The sequence below is a fragment of the Chelmon rostratus genome, chromosome 5 (genome assembly GCF_017976325.1).
Source record: "Chelmon rostratus isolate fCheRos1 chromosome 5, fCheRos1.pri, whole genome shotgun sequence".
In the NCBI taxonomy this organism is placed as follows: Eukaryota; Metazoa; Chordata; class Actinopteri; order Chaetodontiformes; family Chaetodontidae; genus Chelmon; species Chelmon rostratus.
The window spans coordinates 2,213,143-2,231,688 of NC_055662.1; the positions used below are offsets into that span (position 1 = coordinate 2,213,143).

Sequence of the window (18,546 nt, forward strand, 5' to 3'; positions counted from 1 at the left end):
GTCTCTCAGTCCAGCTGCTTGTGCATAATCACAAAACTGAAGACACAATTTTAATAGTTGTTGGACAGAATACACGACAGAGCTCCTCATGTTTCTGGCTTCTTGTGACTATGTGAAAGTTTCGTTTTGTTTCTCAGAAAACATGGCGTGTAGGCTTGTGAGGATGTCACAGAAATGAGAGAAAGTTTTCATACTTTCGTTTCTAGCTTTCTGTGAAAGAAGCACATGAACACTACTGCTTTGAACACAAAGCATCCTCTCAGCAGCAGCAGCAGCAGCTGTCAGCAGCTGTCAGCAGTGTGAGATCCTTCCCTCGATCATCCTTCTGTGTAAAGAAATATAAACACCTGAAAGAAGGATATCTGTCAGTGAGTAGGACAGCTCTACTGTGCAGTTGGAACCGTAGTCCATCTTTAATTAAACAGTTATATGTGTACATAAAGAGTATGTAAAACCTAAAGAGAACATTACTGTGTCATTTTGGGCTCAATGTCACCTAAGTATTTTTTGGATTACATTTAATTTGACATTATCTCAAGACAACGTGTTCATTCCTGTCTTTAGGAGATGATCAAAAAGTGTTGAACAGCCATGAACTCTACTTTTATGAAATTTACAATTTGTTGTAGTTTTTTGTTGAGAGAGTTGGAAATGTGCAAATTCAATTTTACGTTTATTACTGAGGTCATAGTTAAAGCTGGTGTTGTACTGAATTACGTTATATTGAGACGTGTTTCTAATTTTTTTGTCTTTTCTATTTACATGCAGTACATGAAGGGGGGAAGAATTAGAAACACCTCTGGATGTAATGCAGCTCAGTACAACACCATCAAGAACTATAACCTCCATGCTTAAACATATGATTGAATTAACACCTGTATGACAGCATGAAGAACCTGAACATTATAGGTGACATAAAACAAGTTCAGCTTTAGTATGAGGGTATTTATTATTCGTTCATCAAATTCAAAGAATCTGCAACCAAGTACCAAGTGTGCCTGTGAATTTGGTACACTGTCAAATGGTTCACTTGATACATCTATATATATTCACATATTTAAGATGAGAGTCTGAACTTGAAGTCATTATTTAGTTTCAGATTCTGCACTGGGCCTCCTGTGATGAATAATGTGTACTCTCACTTCTGTAATCTTACTCTACATCCTTCAGTGTATTAATCTGAACACTGTTTCTTTCTTGGCCTCTCTCAGTTCTCTCCAGCAGTGACAGGCTGGACTCGACTCAGGACCCGGTCTCCTCTGGGTCTATGACGTGGTCTGTGTCTGGAACACTCTCACCAATATATTCAAGTAGCACTAGCATTACTGGTGGTGTGTGAATGTTTTTGCTCTGTAATTCTTGTGTGTGTGTCTGGAGATGTTGGAGCAGTGATCATCCAGTGAAGTTTACTGAGCTCACAGTCCAGCATCCACATCTCCTTTTCTTCCTACAGTTGTGGTAGAAGAATGTAATGGCTGTCCTGAACACTTGTATGTCTTTCCTGCCCTGCTTTCTGCCATTTTTCTCTCTCTGTAGGAAGTCAAATGAGTTTCTGACCATTCAAGGAAAACCTCACCTGCATATATTACAGAATAAAACGTTTTGTTGAATGCAAACAGTTTCCTTGTTTATTTTACACTAGCAAACAAACTTCCTTTTGCCTTAAACTGAGCAGTTGTTGGCATTCATTCATATTCACTTGCTGTGCATGTTTAAGAGAATGTCTTAATATGAGGGTGAGAGTCATTCTGACCATAGATGCATGGGAAAAATGTTAATGCATACAAAAAGAAGTATTAGCATCATAATAAACTTACAGTAGAAAAAGTAAAAGCACTCATGTTGCAGAATGGCCCATTTCAGAATAACATCTATTATATTACTGAATTATAATTATTGATACATGACTACATACATTAATGTTGCAGCTGGTATATATGGAGCTACAATACAAAGCATGCAACCTATGCATACATACCTTTTTCTGCTGTGACATATATATATATATATTACTTTGCAACAGAGTAAACACTGGACTAAACTTATCTGTACCCACCATGCGCAATTTCTGTTAAAACTGTGAAATTCTTGTCGAGTTTTTGGCAGTATATTTTTCATGGTGATATTTTTTATAGTTCTTGTATAAAATGCATATATATATATGTATATTTATAGTCAATTTTTATCTGACTGCTATTGCCTGCTTCCTGTAACACTCGGATTTCAGATGAATTAAATTTAATCTTACCTTACCTTATCTGCAAAGTAACTTAAGTTGTAAATGTAGTTGAGTAAAAAGTACATTATGCACTTGTGAAATGTAGTGGAGTAGAAGTAGAAAGTTGCAGAAAGAAAATACTCAAGTGAAGTACAAGTACCTCAAACTGTACTTAAGTACAGCACTTCATCAGTTACCTTCCACCACTGCTGGATATGTAGTGTGGGTTATGGGAGCAGTTCCTCTTCCTTCAAAAACTAAACACAGATAAAGTGATAGATGCTGTCTCTCACTGCCCACAAAAACACTGTTGAATATACGTGGAGTCAACGTCACATAGCAACCAGAGCACGTTATACGTTAATACTGAGTGAAAATCGCTGCATTTGCAGTCGCAGCTGCTGTCTGAGCAGCTTGACATAATACAACCGGCTTCACGCGCCCATTGGTTTGTAGCTGCCTAGAGCTCCGTGAGCCACGTGACCGCGTGGCGGCAAGATTAAAGAGTGTCGCAGCTCTTTCAATGGCGCCGTCTTTGTCTATAATATGTTCAGCGGCAAATTGAACAAATGGTCAACAGTAAACGCGATGAATACGATCTCCAAGCGCAAAATCATTTAAAGGCAACAAACAGCGATTTTAAATTTCTGTGGAACACTGTTTGTGGTCATCATTATCATTTCTAAACACGTTTATGATCATCATTGACAAACACAAATGAGTGACAAATGAGTGACAAGTTTAATGTTCAGGATTAAATCAATAGAGCAAGTCCAGCGGTACAAATAACAACTTAAACCGAGTCTATGTCCTCTGTTTCCCGCAGAGCACGAATGAGGCAGGGAACCGTTTTGTCACGAGTGTTTCAGACGGACTACGTACAAAGTTGCAATACAGGAAGTTTGCATTGACAGCGGAGAGCGCTATGTGTTGGCTCACTGTGTAGCCTGCTGCTCTCGTTTCGGTTACACATTTCCACGGTAAAACACTTCACTCACTCCCAAACCTTAAAGTTGATGATCGAACTGAAACGACCATGTTCGCGGGGCTGCCTGAGCTCGGGATATCCAACGGAGAGGATCTGAAAGAAACTCTCACCAACTGCACAGAGCCTCTGAAAGCCATCGATCAGTTTCAGGTAACGCTGTGTTAGAAATTCTTCGCTACTGTTAGCTCATTTTAAAACTTGCAATGCAAGGAAAAAATAAAATGTGGCTGCAATGTGTAACACGTTTTCAGTAGTCGGCAAAACATATAAATGAAAGTGGTAACTTCATATGTTGTGATTTTAAGAGCTAATATCCTGTGCAGTATAAATATAGCGATACTAAGTTACCGAATTGGTCACGATTAAAAATGGCAGCGATAGCCAGAGGAGTTTGTTGCAGGTTAGCTCAACCTGTGCAGGTTTTCAGTGGCTGCACCGGCACACAGTGTCCCGGACGGACGAGGAGGCGAACGGGACGAGTTCCGGTGAGAGCGTCGTTACAGCTACAGCTCTGCGACCTGTTGAGTGTTTGATGTCTTTCGCAAACAGAGACTTGACTTTAAAATACTCACCTCCAACCAGCTGTACAGACACAGGGAAACACTCACACTGCAGATTCCTTTTCCTAAATATGTTTGGGTATGTTAATGATAAAATATTAGTGGTTCTCCTTTTTATTTCATTCATTGGATTCTTCGCTTTTTGTCAATTAAGCATTTGCCATAATGTTAACGTTTTTTTTGCTGTGAAAAAACTTTACATAGTAAATAATGAATGCATAATAAGTTATAGTTTTATGTATCTAAGAATCATTATTGTGCTTTTGTTCCTGATTTTTGTCCCAGTATTTCTTACCTGACATATAAATATATGCGAGGTAGCATTTATTCAGTTTGCTCTGAATCGACCAGCTACAGCTAGAATTAACCCCTGATGATGTTACATGACCGCAGATGGAAAATGGCATCCTGCTGCCGACCCTCCAGTCGGCGCTGCCCTTCCTTGACCTCCATGGAACGCCTCGGCTGGAGTTCCACCAGTCTGTCTTTGACGAGCTTCGAGAAAAGCTGATGGAGCGAGTCGCCACCATTGCAGAGAGCAAGGAAGAGGACAGGTCTGTCCTGGCTTGTTTTTGACTTTGAGTAATATTTTGCGATGGAACCAGATGGGATGCTATTGTGCTCTGTTTTCTTTCACTCCACCTACAGATACGGGAAACTGGAAGAGCTGCTGGAGAAGAGCTTTCCCCTTGTCAAAATGCCATCCATTCAGCCTGTAGTAATGCAGGTGCTGAAGCATCTACCCAAGGCAAGTCCTTTTAGAGCTTCTACTTTTTCTTTTGAAAACTGAAAATAGCTTTACACTACTAGAGTATGTGCAGTAATGATATTTAGCCAGTATTGCTGGGTCACAGGCAGTGTACAGTCATAGGCAGTGCAGTAAGTGCTGCTAAGGGGACCAGGGTCCATATTCACAAAGCAGGGCCTCTGGGCTGATGACCATAAAATAAGCTTCATTTACTGTTGTTTTTAACTGTTGGTCACACACACTTCTCTACACTGAGTTCCAATTAGAGAAAAACTATAAGTGTGTAATAAGTGTGTATTGCGGTTGGTAATTATTTAATGTATATCTAATGAACTCTTAAACAATCTGATGACTGAAGAGCACATTTGTGGTCAGATGAATAATCCTGACATGCAGAGATACTTAGTGCAGAGTTGTGCAAACCATTATCTCTGGTGTTATTTGATTGTTTTAATGGGTTTCAGAGCTAACTCAATCTTTATTAATTAACTTAGAATTAAAACTGCTTTTAAAGTTCATTTGGTTTTTTTTTTTTTTTTTTCAAAAACACTGATGTGATGGGACACATACCTGCAGCAGCTGACTATGAGCAGGTCCCAGTCACTCAGGAGTCCTCCAGGCTGCCTCTAACTTCTCACAGCCTTTTGAGCTGCTTTTAGCATTAAGACACTTTCTGAATTACCTTTAGACCAAAAATTAAGGAGTATTAACATGAGCACTCGCACACCCCTAACTGTTGGTTCCTCCTAACTTGGAGCAGTTAGAAGCAACTTTTAGTCTGAGGATCAGAGCCCGATTAATGAATCAACCAGGGAGATATATCGGTCAATATAAGCTTATTGCAGACATTATCAGTAGTGGTGAGTGTGTCAGCCAATATGAAGCCACAAAGTACAGTATAGAAATGCCAAGCAGGGTTTGAGGACATTTACAACCCGCTTTCTATTACATATTTTTTTCCATGTGAGATCACTGACAAGTTTATGTTTACATAGTAAAATGTTCCAATCAGTATGACTTTATCTATTATCTTTTTTTTTTTTTTTTAATTATTCCCAAAAGATGATATCAGTCCCAGCTTTGAAATCCGGTATCGGTCAGGCTATACTTAGCATGTTTTCACAGAGCAGTCAATAGGGTTGGAAATTTACTTGATGAGTCATATAATTTACTCCTAAATAGACAAAGACAGAAAGAAAAAAGGAAGCAAGACAAACAGAGAGAGAGACTTAACTTCATTTTGTCAGTCAGTGTGTTTCTGTGGTGGTTTATGGAAATATACTGCAGACTTGAGTCTGTGCTACAAGTGACGACCAGAATTCAACCTGGTGCAGCTGAGTCATGAGTCCAGTATGGCTTGAACACTGGTTCAGTAGACCTACGTCAAACTCAGTGTGTCACTTTCAACAGCGCTTTGTTAGTCTTAATTAGTACACGTAAGGCTGTCAGGGGTTCACACATTACTTTAACATGCACACACTGGTGACACAAAAAAAGGAAACCTGAATAGTATCTTCTGGAAGAATTGCTGTCTGTCCCTCCAGTTCCACACAGTTGGAGAATCAATAAAAAGGAGCACTGCAGCTGTCGTGGAGGCTAATGGTGGAACGGCACCTTACCAACACACTTACAAAGCTTTTACCTTTGGATTCGTTATCCGTACCTAACATAATTTGGCATAGAGCAAATTGAACCATCTTTGAATTGCTTTCACACAAGGAGAAGAACCCCCCTTAATCTTCATCACATGCTCCCTCCTTCAGGTGCCGGAGAAGAAACTGAAGCTGGTGATGGCTGACAAGGAGCTGTACAAGGTGTGTGCTGTGGAGGTGAAAAGGCAGATCTGGCAGGACAACCAGGCTCTGTTCGGGGATGAAGTCTCACCCCTCCTGAAGCAGTACATCGTGGAGAAGGAAGCGGCTCTGTTCAGCAGCGACCTCTCCATCCTGCACAACTTCTTCAGCCCTTCTCCCAAAACACGACGGCAAGGCGAGGTGAGCCACAGCCATCAGATCAGCGGTCCGGTGAACGCTAACCAGTCTTTGAGACGTGATGCCATTGCTGTGAAACGCTTCTGTTGTTGTAGGTGGTCCTAAAGCTGACCCAGATGATTGGCAAGAACGTGAAGCTGTACGACATGGTGCTGCAGTTTTTACGAACACTCTTCCTGCGGACTCGAAACGTCCACTACTGCACACTGAGAGCAGAGCTGCTGATGTCCCTTCACGACCTGGACATCAGTGAGATCTGCTCCGTTGACCCCTGCCATAAGGTAAGCACACAAACGCTGATGGCGGATCAGTTTAGTAACACCGTCATATCACTGAAGAGCCCCAAACTCTGTATTTCCTGTGTTCATGTCTCTCTCTTTTGTGTGTCTGTGTGTGTGCTGTGACAGTTCACTTGGTGTTTAGACGCCTGCATCCGTGAGAAGTTTGTGGACGGCAAGAGAGCCAGAGAGCTGCAAGGTTTCCTGGATGGCGTGAAGAAAGGACAAGAGCAAGTCCTTGGGTAAGTGATGGAGGGACGCTTTGAGTTCATGAACAGAGCTGTTCATCTGTAATTAATGGATGAATTAATCTTTGGAGCATTTTTGTCCATTCCAGGGACCTGTCCATGATTCTGTGTGACCCGTTTGCTTGTAACACCCTGGTCCTGAGTATCATGAGGAACCTGCAGGAGCTGCTGAGTCAGGACGCTTTACCCAGGGTGAGCTACTGTGCACAAGCCACAGGCAACAAGCTACACCGTCACACTGATGGTGTCGTGGCGTTCTACTGAGTGACAGCTGGGGCGGTGAAAGCAAGCAGTGTAGCCAGCAGAGAAAAGGAAGAAGACACAGAGCAAGACAACATGGACGGACACAATGTAGTGATTCTTCCTGAAGTTAGAAGATGATTTGTGTGTTTATGTAAAGATTTAAAGCTGAGGAGATGTCTTCTTTTGTCTGAGATATTCAATCCATGATGACATAAACCAGAAATCTTCGCATCTGTGAAGCCGAAACCAACAAAAGCTTAACCGATGATCAAAATTGATCATCTAATTGCTTAATCGACTAATTGTTTGAACAGTAGTAGGCTCTTAAGAGTTGATGTGTGGACTAACATCAGCTTTGGTTTTGTAGTAAGCTGTATATATAAACACCCTCAGCCAACACTCTTTCAAAAATCCAAACACAGTAACAATATTTCAGCGTTCTCGTCTTTACAGTGTGTGTGAACTCTAGGTCTAACAGACTGTAGTCTAACACCAATGTGTCAACAGAATGTCAAGTCGTAGTGTCTGTGTTTGTGAACAGGACAGTCCAGACCTGATGCTGCTGCTGAGGATGTTGTCACTGGGTCAAGGGGCGTGGGACATGATCGACAGCCAGGTCTTTAAAGAGCCTCGTTTGGTACGTTTCACTGCTAAAATCTGTATGGAAATGGTTCAGAGTTGAGTCTTTTTCACTGTCATTGCAATGCACTTCTATAAATTGGCTGTAAGTGGTTGACGTTCGTTGGACTGCCCGTGTGCCCGCTCTCAGGATCTGGAGGTGGTGACCCGCTTCCTGCCTGCCATGATGTCAGTGGTTGTTGATGATCACACCTTCACGGTGGAACAGAAGCTTCCCAGTGAGGAGAAGAGTTCGCTGACATACCCCACCACCCTGCCAGATGCCTTCAACAGGTACAGCACTGCAGCAGACGATATAACGTGACCTCATAGGAAGCTGTTTTGTGCGTAGCGGCGTCTGCTTGCTTGTATCAGATATGTAATGTATGTATTTATTGCAACAGTTTACTCCCATGAGAGAACAACACAAGCAGACTTTCCCCTTTCACTCTCATAGTCAGTGCTAGTACAGAAGGTGAAAGTAGAGTTTAAAGACTAAATAATAACACAACAATTATTTATATCTGTTACTGAATTTGTTCAGCTTTTGCTGCTGTTGTCAGTCAGTCACTTAAATCTGGTATGAGTGGAACATTACTTGATAACTGTTTTATAATGAATGAATCATTAAAGTCTGTGATTTTTCAAGGAAAAGTGCTCTTTCTGGTCCCAGCCTCTGAAAACGGATTTGCTGCTTTGGTCTCTTTGATATCTTTGGAAATTCAATATGTGGATTGAGTTTTTGTACTCCTTCCATGTATCTGCCTCTTTCATTAGCTTAGAATACAGACATATTGCTCATTTTGTGTCCAGTGTAAAGGACTTTTTGATTTGAAATCAATAGTTGGCATTCAAGATTTATGATGAATTATGTAAATGTGGACTTCTGGTAAAATAAATTTTGAAAATACATTTATTTCAATTCTGAAGATGCCAAATATGATCAGCTGATCAGTAAAATATGAGAGGTTTAAAGAGGGGTGTAGCAACTGCGGGCTCACAACTGCTTCATAACCAATAAACAACAGATGTAAACTGAGAAAGGGCAACTAACCTTCACTCAGATTACTGCTATTCAGCTTTTGCTAAAGTCAAATTTGGCATTAATCTTTCTGACATGACGGGGGTCAAGTTATCTCTTAAAGCAAACCAAGAAATACAGCAAGGCTGTGTTCATTAGCAGGAGTAAAGTCTTTCCAGACTTGACGCTGTGTGTATACCTCCACTGCAGATTGTATGAGACCACTTATCTGGATAATAGCACGACTGTAGCCCACAGGTAGTTCTTTTTGTGGTGTTCCTTCAGTCGGGGCTGAAACGCCTGATGTGAATTGTGAAAAATGCCCCAGAGAGAAGTGTTGTGATTGTGACTGTGTGCTGCTCCACCTCAGGTACCTACAGGACAACAGAGTGGCCTGTGAAATGGGTCTGTACTACGTCCTCCACATTGCCAAACTGAGGAACAAGAATGCCTTACAGAGGTTACTACCTGCCCTGGGTGAGTATGAGAAGTCCTGAAATATCAGAAACCATATGATCCGAAGCCCTTTCAAAATTCCCTGGAGGGGATTTCATTACATCTGGCACAAAGGTCCACTTTTACTCAGGGATGAACTGATTAGATTTTGGGGGTCAAAGGTCTCACATGCAACAGATTTATGGCCATAACTCTAAAATGAATATGGTAATTATGACAACACTTCACACAACTGTCTCACAGGTAGGTCTTATACATCACAGATGAAGTGATGATTTTATATCCAAAAGGTCAAAGGTCAATTTCACTGTGACATCATAACGTTCGGCAAAAACACTTTTCTGGCCTTTATTGAACACAAACTCTTCTTTGCTGTCAGGCTGAACATGTGTGTGAAGCTGCCATGTGTTACAGTTTGTAGCTGTTAGCAGCAGCAGCAGCATTGTATTCTACCACAGGCTCATTGTTTCTGCTGATATTGAGCTTCAGGTGATTGTTGTTGCTCCATGTGATGAAGCTCTCCGTCAGTCCTCTGTCTCTAAGTGAAGACAGCATGTTTGTCTCTGGAAATGATTCGCTGGAATCATACATGTCAATATAGTGACAACTTCCATTTAACAGAAAATACAATTAATACCTTTTACTAAATTCCTTTAAAGTCTTCACACATATATTATATAAATCTGGACAGACATGGATGTAAATGTAACTTGATTGGTTGGTAGAGGCAGACCACCACGAGGCAGTAGTTCTAGTTTTCTTCATTTTGTTTTCACGTTTGTTCCAGGTTCCCAGTTAACTTGCTCTTTGTTTTGTGATTGAAGACATGTCATAGTAAAGAGTTGGATCTCTGCTGTTCTCCACAGTGGAGACCTACAATGACATGGCCTTTGGCGACATCTTCCTGCACCTTCTGACTGGACACCTCACGCTGCTCTCTGATGAGTTTGGATCTGAAGAGTTTTGTTCAGTTGTCTTTGATGGCTTCCTTCTAACTTCTTTTTCCAGGTGGGTTGATTGTAGCAGATCCTAACTGCATGACCAGAGTCAGTGCAGTCAGCCTTATACGTTCCACATCATTTTAGTGCATTATCAGCATAAAACACAAAGTGGACTGAATCAGGTGCAAGTGTCCAATGTTCTTGATACATTGAGCTCAAGCATCTCTGCCTTGCCTCCTGTATGGAGGCAAATAGGGTCATTCATATTTTGAGCTTGTGAAAAGCTGCTCACAAATAATTTCCCAGCATGCAGTTGTAGATCACTTTTTGCATGCGAAATAATTGTGTGCACATACCTGAACATGTGAATGCATAAAAGAAAAATGTTTGTGAATATGTGATAGAATTTTTCAGCTGTAGAAATATTTGTGCATGTGTAAAAACGTATAATTCTTATATATATTGTATATAAGTATAACTTGCATATGTGCAATAAGTTTCTAAGAGGTTCATTCTGGTAACCTTTTCCTTCTGGAGTATGCTGGAGTCAACATGGGAAACTTTTGCCCTCTGATTGGACAGTTTGGCTTCCTCTGATTGGATGGTCAGTGGGCGTGCTAATTGGCTGGTCAGCTCAGAAGTAAAAACAGGGTCAGAATTGGTGCTTGTATCTTGTAGCTTGTATACTTCAGGTCACATACACAGATAGGACATTTGTGGGTCTGCCTCTCGGACTTTGTGAAACCTCACTGTTCAAAATATTCCTGCACAAATATTAATTCCACATCCACAAAATATTTCTATGGCTACAAAATTTTGTATATGTGCAAGTCTGTGTGCACAAAACCTTTTCACACATAAACAGAATGTAACTTTATTACACATGTCCAAACCTTTTTCTTCTGAATTCACACGTTCAGGTATATGCATACAGTTATTTCACATGCACGCAAAAGGTGGTTTACCTCTGCAAATATAAATCACCCTTATTTGCTTCCATACTCCTGATGGTTTTTGTTTCTGTCTGAATATTTTCCAGTAAAGAGAACGTCCATCGGCACACCCTCCGGATGTTACTGCATCTACAGCACAAGGTGCTGCCATCGTACATGGAAACCTTGATGAAAACTCTTGAACCTCCAAAGCAGGTTGGCTTTATTTCTGTATTCAGCTTATGCCTGAAGGTTGTAGTGATGGGTAGAATCAGAAAGATTTCACTGCAGGTCCTTTATTCCAGCAGCTGTCAGAGTGATATTCTGTGCAATATTACATTTTTATTTTTTAACGTACTAAACCTATGCATTTTTTTCTACTTTCTACAGTATTTATCCATACTCACCATGTGCAATTTTTCAAAATTTTCCAATGACATTTTTGGAAGCTTATAACTGTCTCATCACACAAAAGCCAGTGTATTTTAAAATGCCGCAGAAATATCAATCTAAAGTAAAGCCCTATTGGGATTTATTTGTCGAGGGGAGGTGGGATGATTTCAGCATTACCTTCGCTGCATGCAGACGTGTCTAAGATTTTTCACTCCTCGTCTCATCTAAAATTGCAGCCCCAGTTACTTTTGTCTTTTGGCGAAATCACTGTTACATGTGATTTGCCAGCGGCCTAAAGGAAACCTTGAAAAACATTTGCCTTTGTCACCCTCTCAGCTGGCAGGTTAAGTAATTGACGTGCATACAAGTGAACCTATCCATTAGCATCACAGGGGAGGGGAACATCACATCCATCAGTATTTTTATTGAATTGAACACAGTTATTTCTTCTCTGGCAATGCTCTTGTTAATAACTCCAATAATTCAAGTGCACTCATCATAGAAGACTGGGTGGTACATATGTTACATACATATTGGGCTGGTTGAAAATATTATGTACTGACACTCTGCCTGGTGACCACAGAGCAGCGAGCCAGTGAAGGAGCTCTTCACCCAGCTGACAGAGAAGCTGGAGGCCCAGAAGAAGAGCCCTCCACCACTTGAAGAAACTCCATCCCTGGATCTGGGGCTGCACCCGGTGACCGTCCCCACCACCGCCTCCACCCCAACCACGCCTCTCTGAGGCAGAGCAGACGCAGAGAGAAAACCAGACTTCTCTGTCAGTGACTGTCTGTAAATGCAGCCATCATTTGGACTGAACTGGACATTTTACAGTATTTTTTGTTTGTATGATTTTTCATGGAGGTTTATTTTCTTTAGATGTTTGTCTCTGAGAGGGTCTTCCAGGATGCGGGGAGGGAGGGGAGCAGTACTTTTCTAAACTTTGTGCTCTTGCATTATTGTCCAAATATACAGTATTTTCATATGTAATTGGGCTGTCATTGTGTTATATTTGAATTGTGTCAGTAGTGCAACAAACCTGTAAATAAATGATTATGTAGAAATACAAAGTGGTGTTGCTGTGTTCCATGCAAAGGGACAAGATGCCACATCTCATGCAGCGATGCAACACCTCTGTACAGATTCCACCACACTTAGAGCATCTTGACCTCATTTGGCAACTACCCGCACAACACACGTGGGCAGTGTGAAAGAGGAAGAGCCAGTGTGTTTTACTGGGTTCAACATACTGAGGACAGCATCTAGACTGGTGAGATCTTTTCACATTCTTTCTACATGAGCAACCGATGCCCACACATGCCATGTTACCTGCTATATATGCTCGGATAACTGAAAAGCTTTGTGTTCTTAAGGATTCTTTGGAGTATGCAAAAGTAAAAACATGCATGTATTATTTTACAGGGTTAAAAGAATTGTGTTACACTCGTATTGAAAATGATCGAAAACTTCATTTGAGCTTAGCAAGTCCTCTGTTGGGTGTGGCACGTTTTTTGGTGTATGTACATATGAAACACTAATACTGCCTCTGTTATCCGTTAATTACTCAGTTCCTTAACAGTACTAAGAGCAGGAACCAATTTTCCTGCAAAGAGGGACCAAACAGAAAGCGATCACGATGAATATAGATGCTGTAAGTGAGGGGGGAAAACAGGAAAACCATACAACATAATCACATATTCTAGTCTCCTAGGGGCAATTAAATGTGTTGAATCAACACATCAATTGAATCAATAGAAGCATCACAGAAGAGATAGATAGATAGATAGATAGATAGATAGATAGATAGATAGATAGATAGATAGATAGATATACTTTATTTATCCCAAGTTGGGAAATTGCAGTGCAGCAGCAGCATTACATACAGTGAAATAAGTGAAAAAATTGTGAAATAAGACTATAAAGAGCAAACTATACATAATAAAATATGAAAAAAATTGAGCAGTAAAAAACATTATACATAATAATAAAATAGCAAAATAGTAAACAGTAGTAATGAAAAAGTATTGCACAAAAAAGAATATCTACAGCAAATGGCAGTGTGTAGAAAATAATTTCCACACTGTGTATGTTATCTCTAGCAATAAATCAATCAAACCTTTTATACAGGTCAGTGCAAATCAGAGTGCTTCACAGATGACCGACAAGCTGATAGAAAGACAGTGCAATTTTAAATAGTAAAGCAATTTGACACTAATGCACATGAGAAATAAAAATGTAATTCAAAATGTAGTAATAAAACCAATAATTAAAGATAAGAGGGGAAAATGTTTTACAAAATCATCACATGGTTAAAAACATAGTAACTACATAGCTTTTTATTTTATTATAGCTTATTAAAATGAAGGATCGTACAGGTCTCAAAGCTGATTGGGTTGCCATCTGGTCTACCACAGTTGAAACTGTCAGGAAACCTCATTTTGAGGAACTTATACCAGAGGGTGTGACACGTATGTATTTATAGACATATAAGCACAAATAATGCATCACGGTTCCTTTACAATACTAAGAACAGAAAGTAATTTTCTCCTGTTTGAAGAGGCCAAAGACAGCCTGGTCCTTGTGCGAGTGCAGATGCTGTACGCGTCCATCAGGTGGACAAAATAACATGAACACCTTACAGCCTGATGTGATACAAACAAAACAAAAGGTCAACAAAGAGTTGAATGTGCAGCTCTTTGACAGACTGAAGCTTCATAAAGTTGGATTGATTGTATGGATTTTGGATTGAAGTGGACTGCTAGAGGAAAGGTCTGAGTGTTCAAAGTGGAAAGTTTTTATCTTCTAGGGGGCATGAATATAATCAGCAGAGTCACGCCAATCTGCCCATTAGATTCTGATATATTTTGTGTAGAGGTGAGAATTGGGCCTGATGGTGGAATGGGATACAAAAAGTACCACACAGTGTTGCCATTTAGATTCATTTCCTTCATCTGAATCACTGAACAACATAGAGGCGATTCAGGTTCATCACACCCCGGACACACTGTCACAATGTTTTCACATTGATGTGTCATCACTGTTACTAGAAGAAATCTTCTTAGAAGCTGCTTTAAGTTCCATTTCAGGGTACTCCAGGCCAGAGTTACAAACCAACAAAAAATGACATCCCTTCCTAATTACACAGAAACAGAAGGAAAGAGGAGTGAACAAAACGGCAGGTCTCCCTTACAGAGCTTCCAGGCAATTAGTTAAAAAACAAAAAAAGCAGAACAACAACCTTTCTGACATTTAGGTGACAACAATATACACATGAGCTATGAACCAGTTCTGCACAAAGTCTGGACACAAATAGTGCACAGTGCAAACACCCTGGGTGTAAACAGAAAATAACCAAGAGGCCCAGCAGTGCAGCTCTTACTGTATGCAGCCCCAAATGGACTGTGATTGGCTGCAGGTCCAGCCAGCTTCTTCAGCCAATAGCATGAGGGAAGGCAGAGGATCAAAAGCTGAGACCAACCAACCTGAGGAGCAAGGCAGCACGTACTGGCATGTTTTAACATTATACATTCACCTGTGGGCGGATGTAAACCAGGCTAAAAAAGATCATTTGAACTGACTCTGGCATTATAATGCGTTAAAGGTTGCTATAGAAAATGAGGACATGAGGAGTTTAGATCCTCTCAAGGACAAAAACTTCTCATAAATGTATAAGGGACATACTCCAGAGGGCTACAATTGGTAAACCTGCTTCTGTTTTGTTTTGTTTTTTATCATTACTATAACAAATTGTTGTTGTTCCCGAGAAATGTTAAATTTTACTTCAATAAGATGTGAAAATATCACTCCGGTGTTTTCCTGTTAATGCAGCAATTGTAAAACACTGGCTAAATGTTGACCTCCTTTCTTGCTTCTGCCAGAACACAGATGAGACTATAAGTAATCTTTTTGGGGAACTATACCTTAAGTTACTTATTGGAATGACCGTTCTAACTTTTCAAACATATTAAATACTTAAGTTTGAAAATTGAACTTATGTTATAACTATTTTGCTTTTCACTCTTCAAATGTCTGCTAAGAAAAGGTATGCTATGTACTTATTTTGTTATTATCAAAGGTGTGAAGATCTTTGGGAAGATGGAGCCTCTGGTGGTTTCCTCACTGCTTGGGAACAGTAGTAATGACTCTGGATCTTGCCTGGGGGAGACCAAGCACGTGTCCATTGCCTGTCTCCTGAGCCTGGTCTTCTTCTTGGGCTTCCTCCTCAACATGTTCAGCCTTTGGGTGTTCTGCTGCCGGTTGCCCAGCTGGACCTCTGGAACCACGCTGCAGTTCCACCTGGCTGTCAGCGATGCGATCGCCATCGCTGCCACTCCCATGATGGCGGCGTACTTTGCTATGGGCAACGACTGGCCCTTTGGTCGGTTCCTGTGCCAAGTCAAGATCGCCCTGCTTAGTTTGCATTTCTACGGCAGCATCATGTTCCTCACTCTCATCAGCATCCATCGGTACACAGCCGTGGTGCACGTCAACAGAAGCTCCTACATGAAACGGAAGGACTTTGTCAGGAAGCTGTGTGCGGGAGTTTGGTCTCTGCTACTGATCCAGGCTCTGATCTACGCTTTCATGCTTCCTCCAAGTAAAGAGGGCAGTCACAACCATTGCCTCTCCATCCATCAAAAGAAGCTGACAGACACCTACTTCATCATCAACTTCATCCTGTTCATCATTTGGTTTCTACTCCCGTTCTTTGTGTTGACTGCTTGCTATGGCCGTCTGGCGAACACCTTAACCCGCCTCAACATTAGCAGAGCTAATGGTCTGAGAGTCAAGGAGAAGTCTCAGAGGATGATAGGCATGTGTCTGTTCATATTTGGGCTGTGTTTCCTACCTCTGAACGTGGTACGAACCGTGGGAGTGGTACTAAAAAAATATTACCCAGGACAATGCCACGTTCTCATGCAGCTCGAGACGGCGTACTATGCATCCTGGATTTTAGCGGGACCGAACAGCTGCCTGGATCCGCTGTTGTACTGTTTCGGTTCACAAAAGTTTCGAGACACATTCCAGTCTCTCAGGATTCGACAGGGAGACGGTCCAAACAGAAGCGATTCAGAAATGAGTGCAAATCAGTAAAGCAGAGTCAGAGTCACAGGCACTTTCACACTGGGGGCCCAGGATTCAACGTTTGTGGACAGACTGTGATCGGACTGGGTGACAGTGCGCTCTCCCTTAAAAACTATAAAAAACTGAATTCTTAGTTTGTTGACAGTGCAAGTCTTCCCTGCAGGTTTTACAGACCTCAATTTGACGAGCTCAGCATAGTGTGGCATTACTCCCACCATACACCCATCTCTTATTAATCTACAGTCAAACATCTTAGGGTGACAACATACTGTATCTCTTCTATGTAGAGGTATGTCTTTTTCAGACTGGAAGAGAGACTTTAAGAGATTAGTTTGACATTTAGTGAAATACGCTTTGATGCCAAGAACTGATACCCCATTAATGTCTATATGGTAAATATGAGGCTGTAGCCAGCAGCCTAAAGTGTAGCATTAAGACTGGAAGTGGGAGGAAACAACTACGACAGATAACAAAATCCATCAGTCAGCACATCCAGAGCTCTCTAATTAACATGTTATATCTGATTTGTTGAATCCATACAAATACAGAACCTTAGCGCAGTCACTTTGGGCTAACCTAAGAAGCCAAAGAAGCGGTTGCCCCCTTGTCTATCCTCACTCTCAGCATGAAAGCAAATAAGCATATTTTCCCAAATATTGAATTACTCCTTTAAGTCCTGAACTTGGCTGAAAAAAACCTTTGGGGCTGCCAAATTTGACACCCAACCCCAACCTTAGACCCAAGGCTCTATTTTTGCTGTTTCATCCTTTGCTGATGCTTCTTAGCATGAAGCTTCCCACTGGGCATTGCCTACTATCTGGGGCGGCTGTGGCTCAGGAGGTGGAGCGCTCATCCACTTATCAGAAGGGCGGTGGCCTCTGCAGTCTATATGTCGATGCTCAACCCCTGATGCTGTGCCATCGGTGTGTGAGTGTGTGAAAACTTAAAAAGCTCGGAATGAGCAGGTGGCCTAGCCACCATCGTATGGATGTGCGTGTGAATGGGTGAATGCAGACTTGTGCTATAAAGAAGTGCTTTGAGTGGTCGTCAGGCTATATGTCAATACACTCCATTTACCATCTATCTTGCAGCACATGATATGCATGGATGCAGGTGTTTAGTACAGTCAAAGAAAAAGAGAGACATTTCAGAATGAATGACATATGAAAATAACTGAATCTGAACTGGAAGCTTAAGGCAGCAAAACACCCTGAACCTGACACACAACCGGAGACTTTGTAAGAACCATGTGGGTTTGGTCCCTTCGCTGATAACATCAGATAATTAAAGGTCAGTTTGCTGTTTCCAAAATTTTACTTCACCTGTGGATTTAAGCTCCTTTCAAATTACTCGCATTTAAGTAGCTGTATGAACTGCATAATAAAACTGCAAATTGGATGTTACAGAGTGCTTAAATAAAGTGAATACAAACTCTTCAGACTGTAAGGTATGTAGTGCAGCAGAGCTTCTATAGCGTTCATCAAACCCTGATCCTTATGTATGGGTGCATTGGGAGACAATGGACTGTTGGGCACAGGTGCCTAAAAGGCCCACATCTCCCCAGCCATTTCCTTCATGTCGGGCTCTCTGAATCCTGTTTGAATGTTCCTGCCACAGCAGAGCCACACTAACAGCCTTCTCTATCAGCATGCTAATATGCTCACATGGACAATGCTAAATAGTATTTAAAAAAAAATGTTTACCATGTTTACCATGTGTTAACATGCTGCCATTTGCTAATTAGCATTACACATAAAGTACAGTTGAGACTGATTTGAATGTCATCGGTTTTGCAGGTATTTCGTCATAAATAAATAAATGGTTAC

The 18,546-nt window shown here is 41.1% G+C and overlaps 2 protein-coding genes across 3 annotated transcripts; both read left to right on the forward strand.

Moving 5' to 3' along the window:
- Positions 1 to 3,132: 3,132 nt before the first annotated feature.
- On the forward strand, positions 3,133 to 12,697 carry nelfb (negative elongation factor complex member B). The gene is made up of 13 exons (XM_041937446.1): positions 3,133 to 3,356; positions 4,160 to 4,320; positions 4,415 to 4,514; positions 6,278 to 6,508; positions 6,601 to 6,786; positions 6,913 to 7,025; positions 7,121 to 7,223; positions 7,816 to 7,911; positions 8,044 to 8,186; positions 9,284 to 9,390; positions 10,236 to 10,377; positions 11,350 to 11,458; positions 12,219 to 12,697. The coding sequence occupies exons 1-13, from the start codon at positions 3,255 to 3,257 to the stop codon at positions 12,375 to 12,377; spliced, it is 1,752 nt and encodes a 583-aa protein (XP_041793380.1). The 5' UTR covers positions 3,133 to 3,254; the 3' UTR covers positions 12,378 to 12,697.
- Positions 12,698 to 12,892: 195 nt separating this feature from the next.
- Positions 12,893 to 18,215, forward strand: LOC121607053 (P2Y purinoceptor 2). Of its 2 annotated transcripts, none has more exons than XM_041937713.1 (2): positions 12,893 to 12,905; positions 15,711 to 18,215. In XM_041937713.1, exon 2 carries the CDS (start codon positions 15,731 to 15,733, stop codon positions 16,727 to 16,729), a length of 999 nt encoding a protein of 332 aa, XP_041793647.1. In that variant the 5' UTR covers positions 12,893 to 12,905; positions 15,711 to 15,730; the 3' UTR covers positions 16,730 to 18,215. The 2 variants fall into 2 exon arrangements, with proteins under 2 accessions (XP_041793647.1, XP_041793648.1); XM_041937714.1 differs by lacking the exon at positions 12,893 to 12,905 and adding an exon at positions 15,221 to 15,334.
- Positions 18,216 to 18,546: the final 331 nt, after the last annotated feature.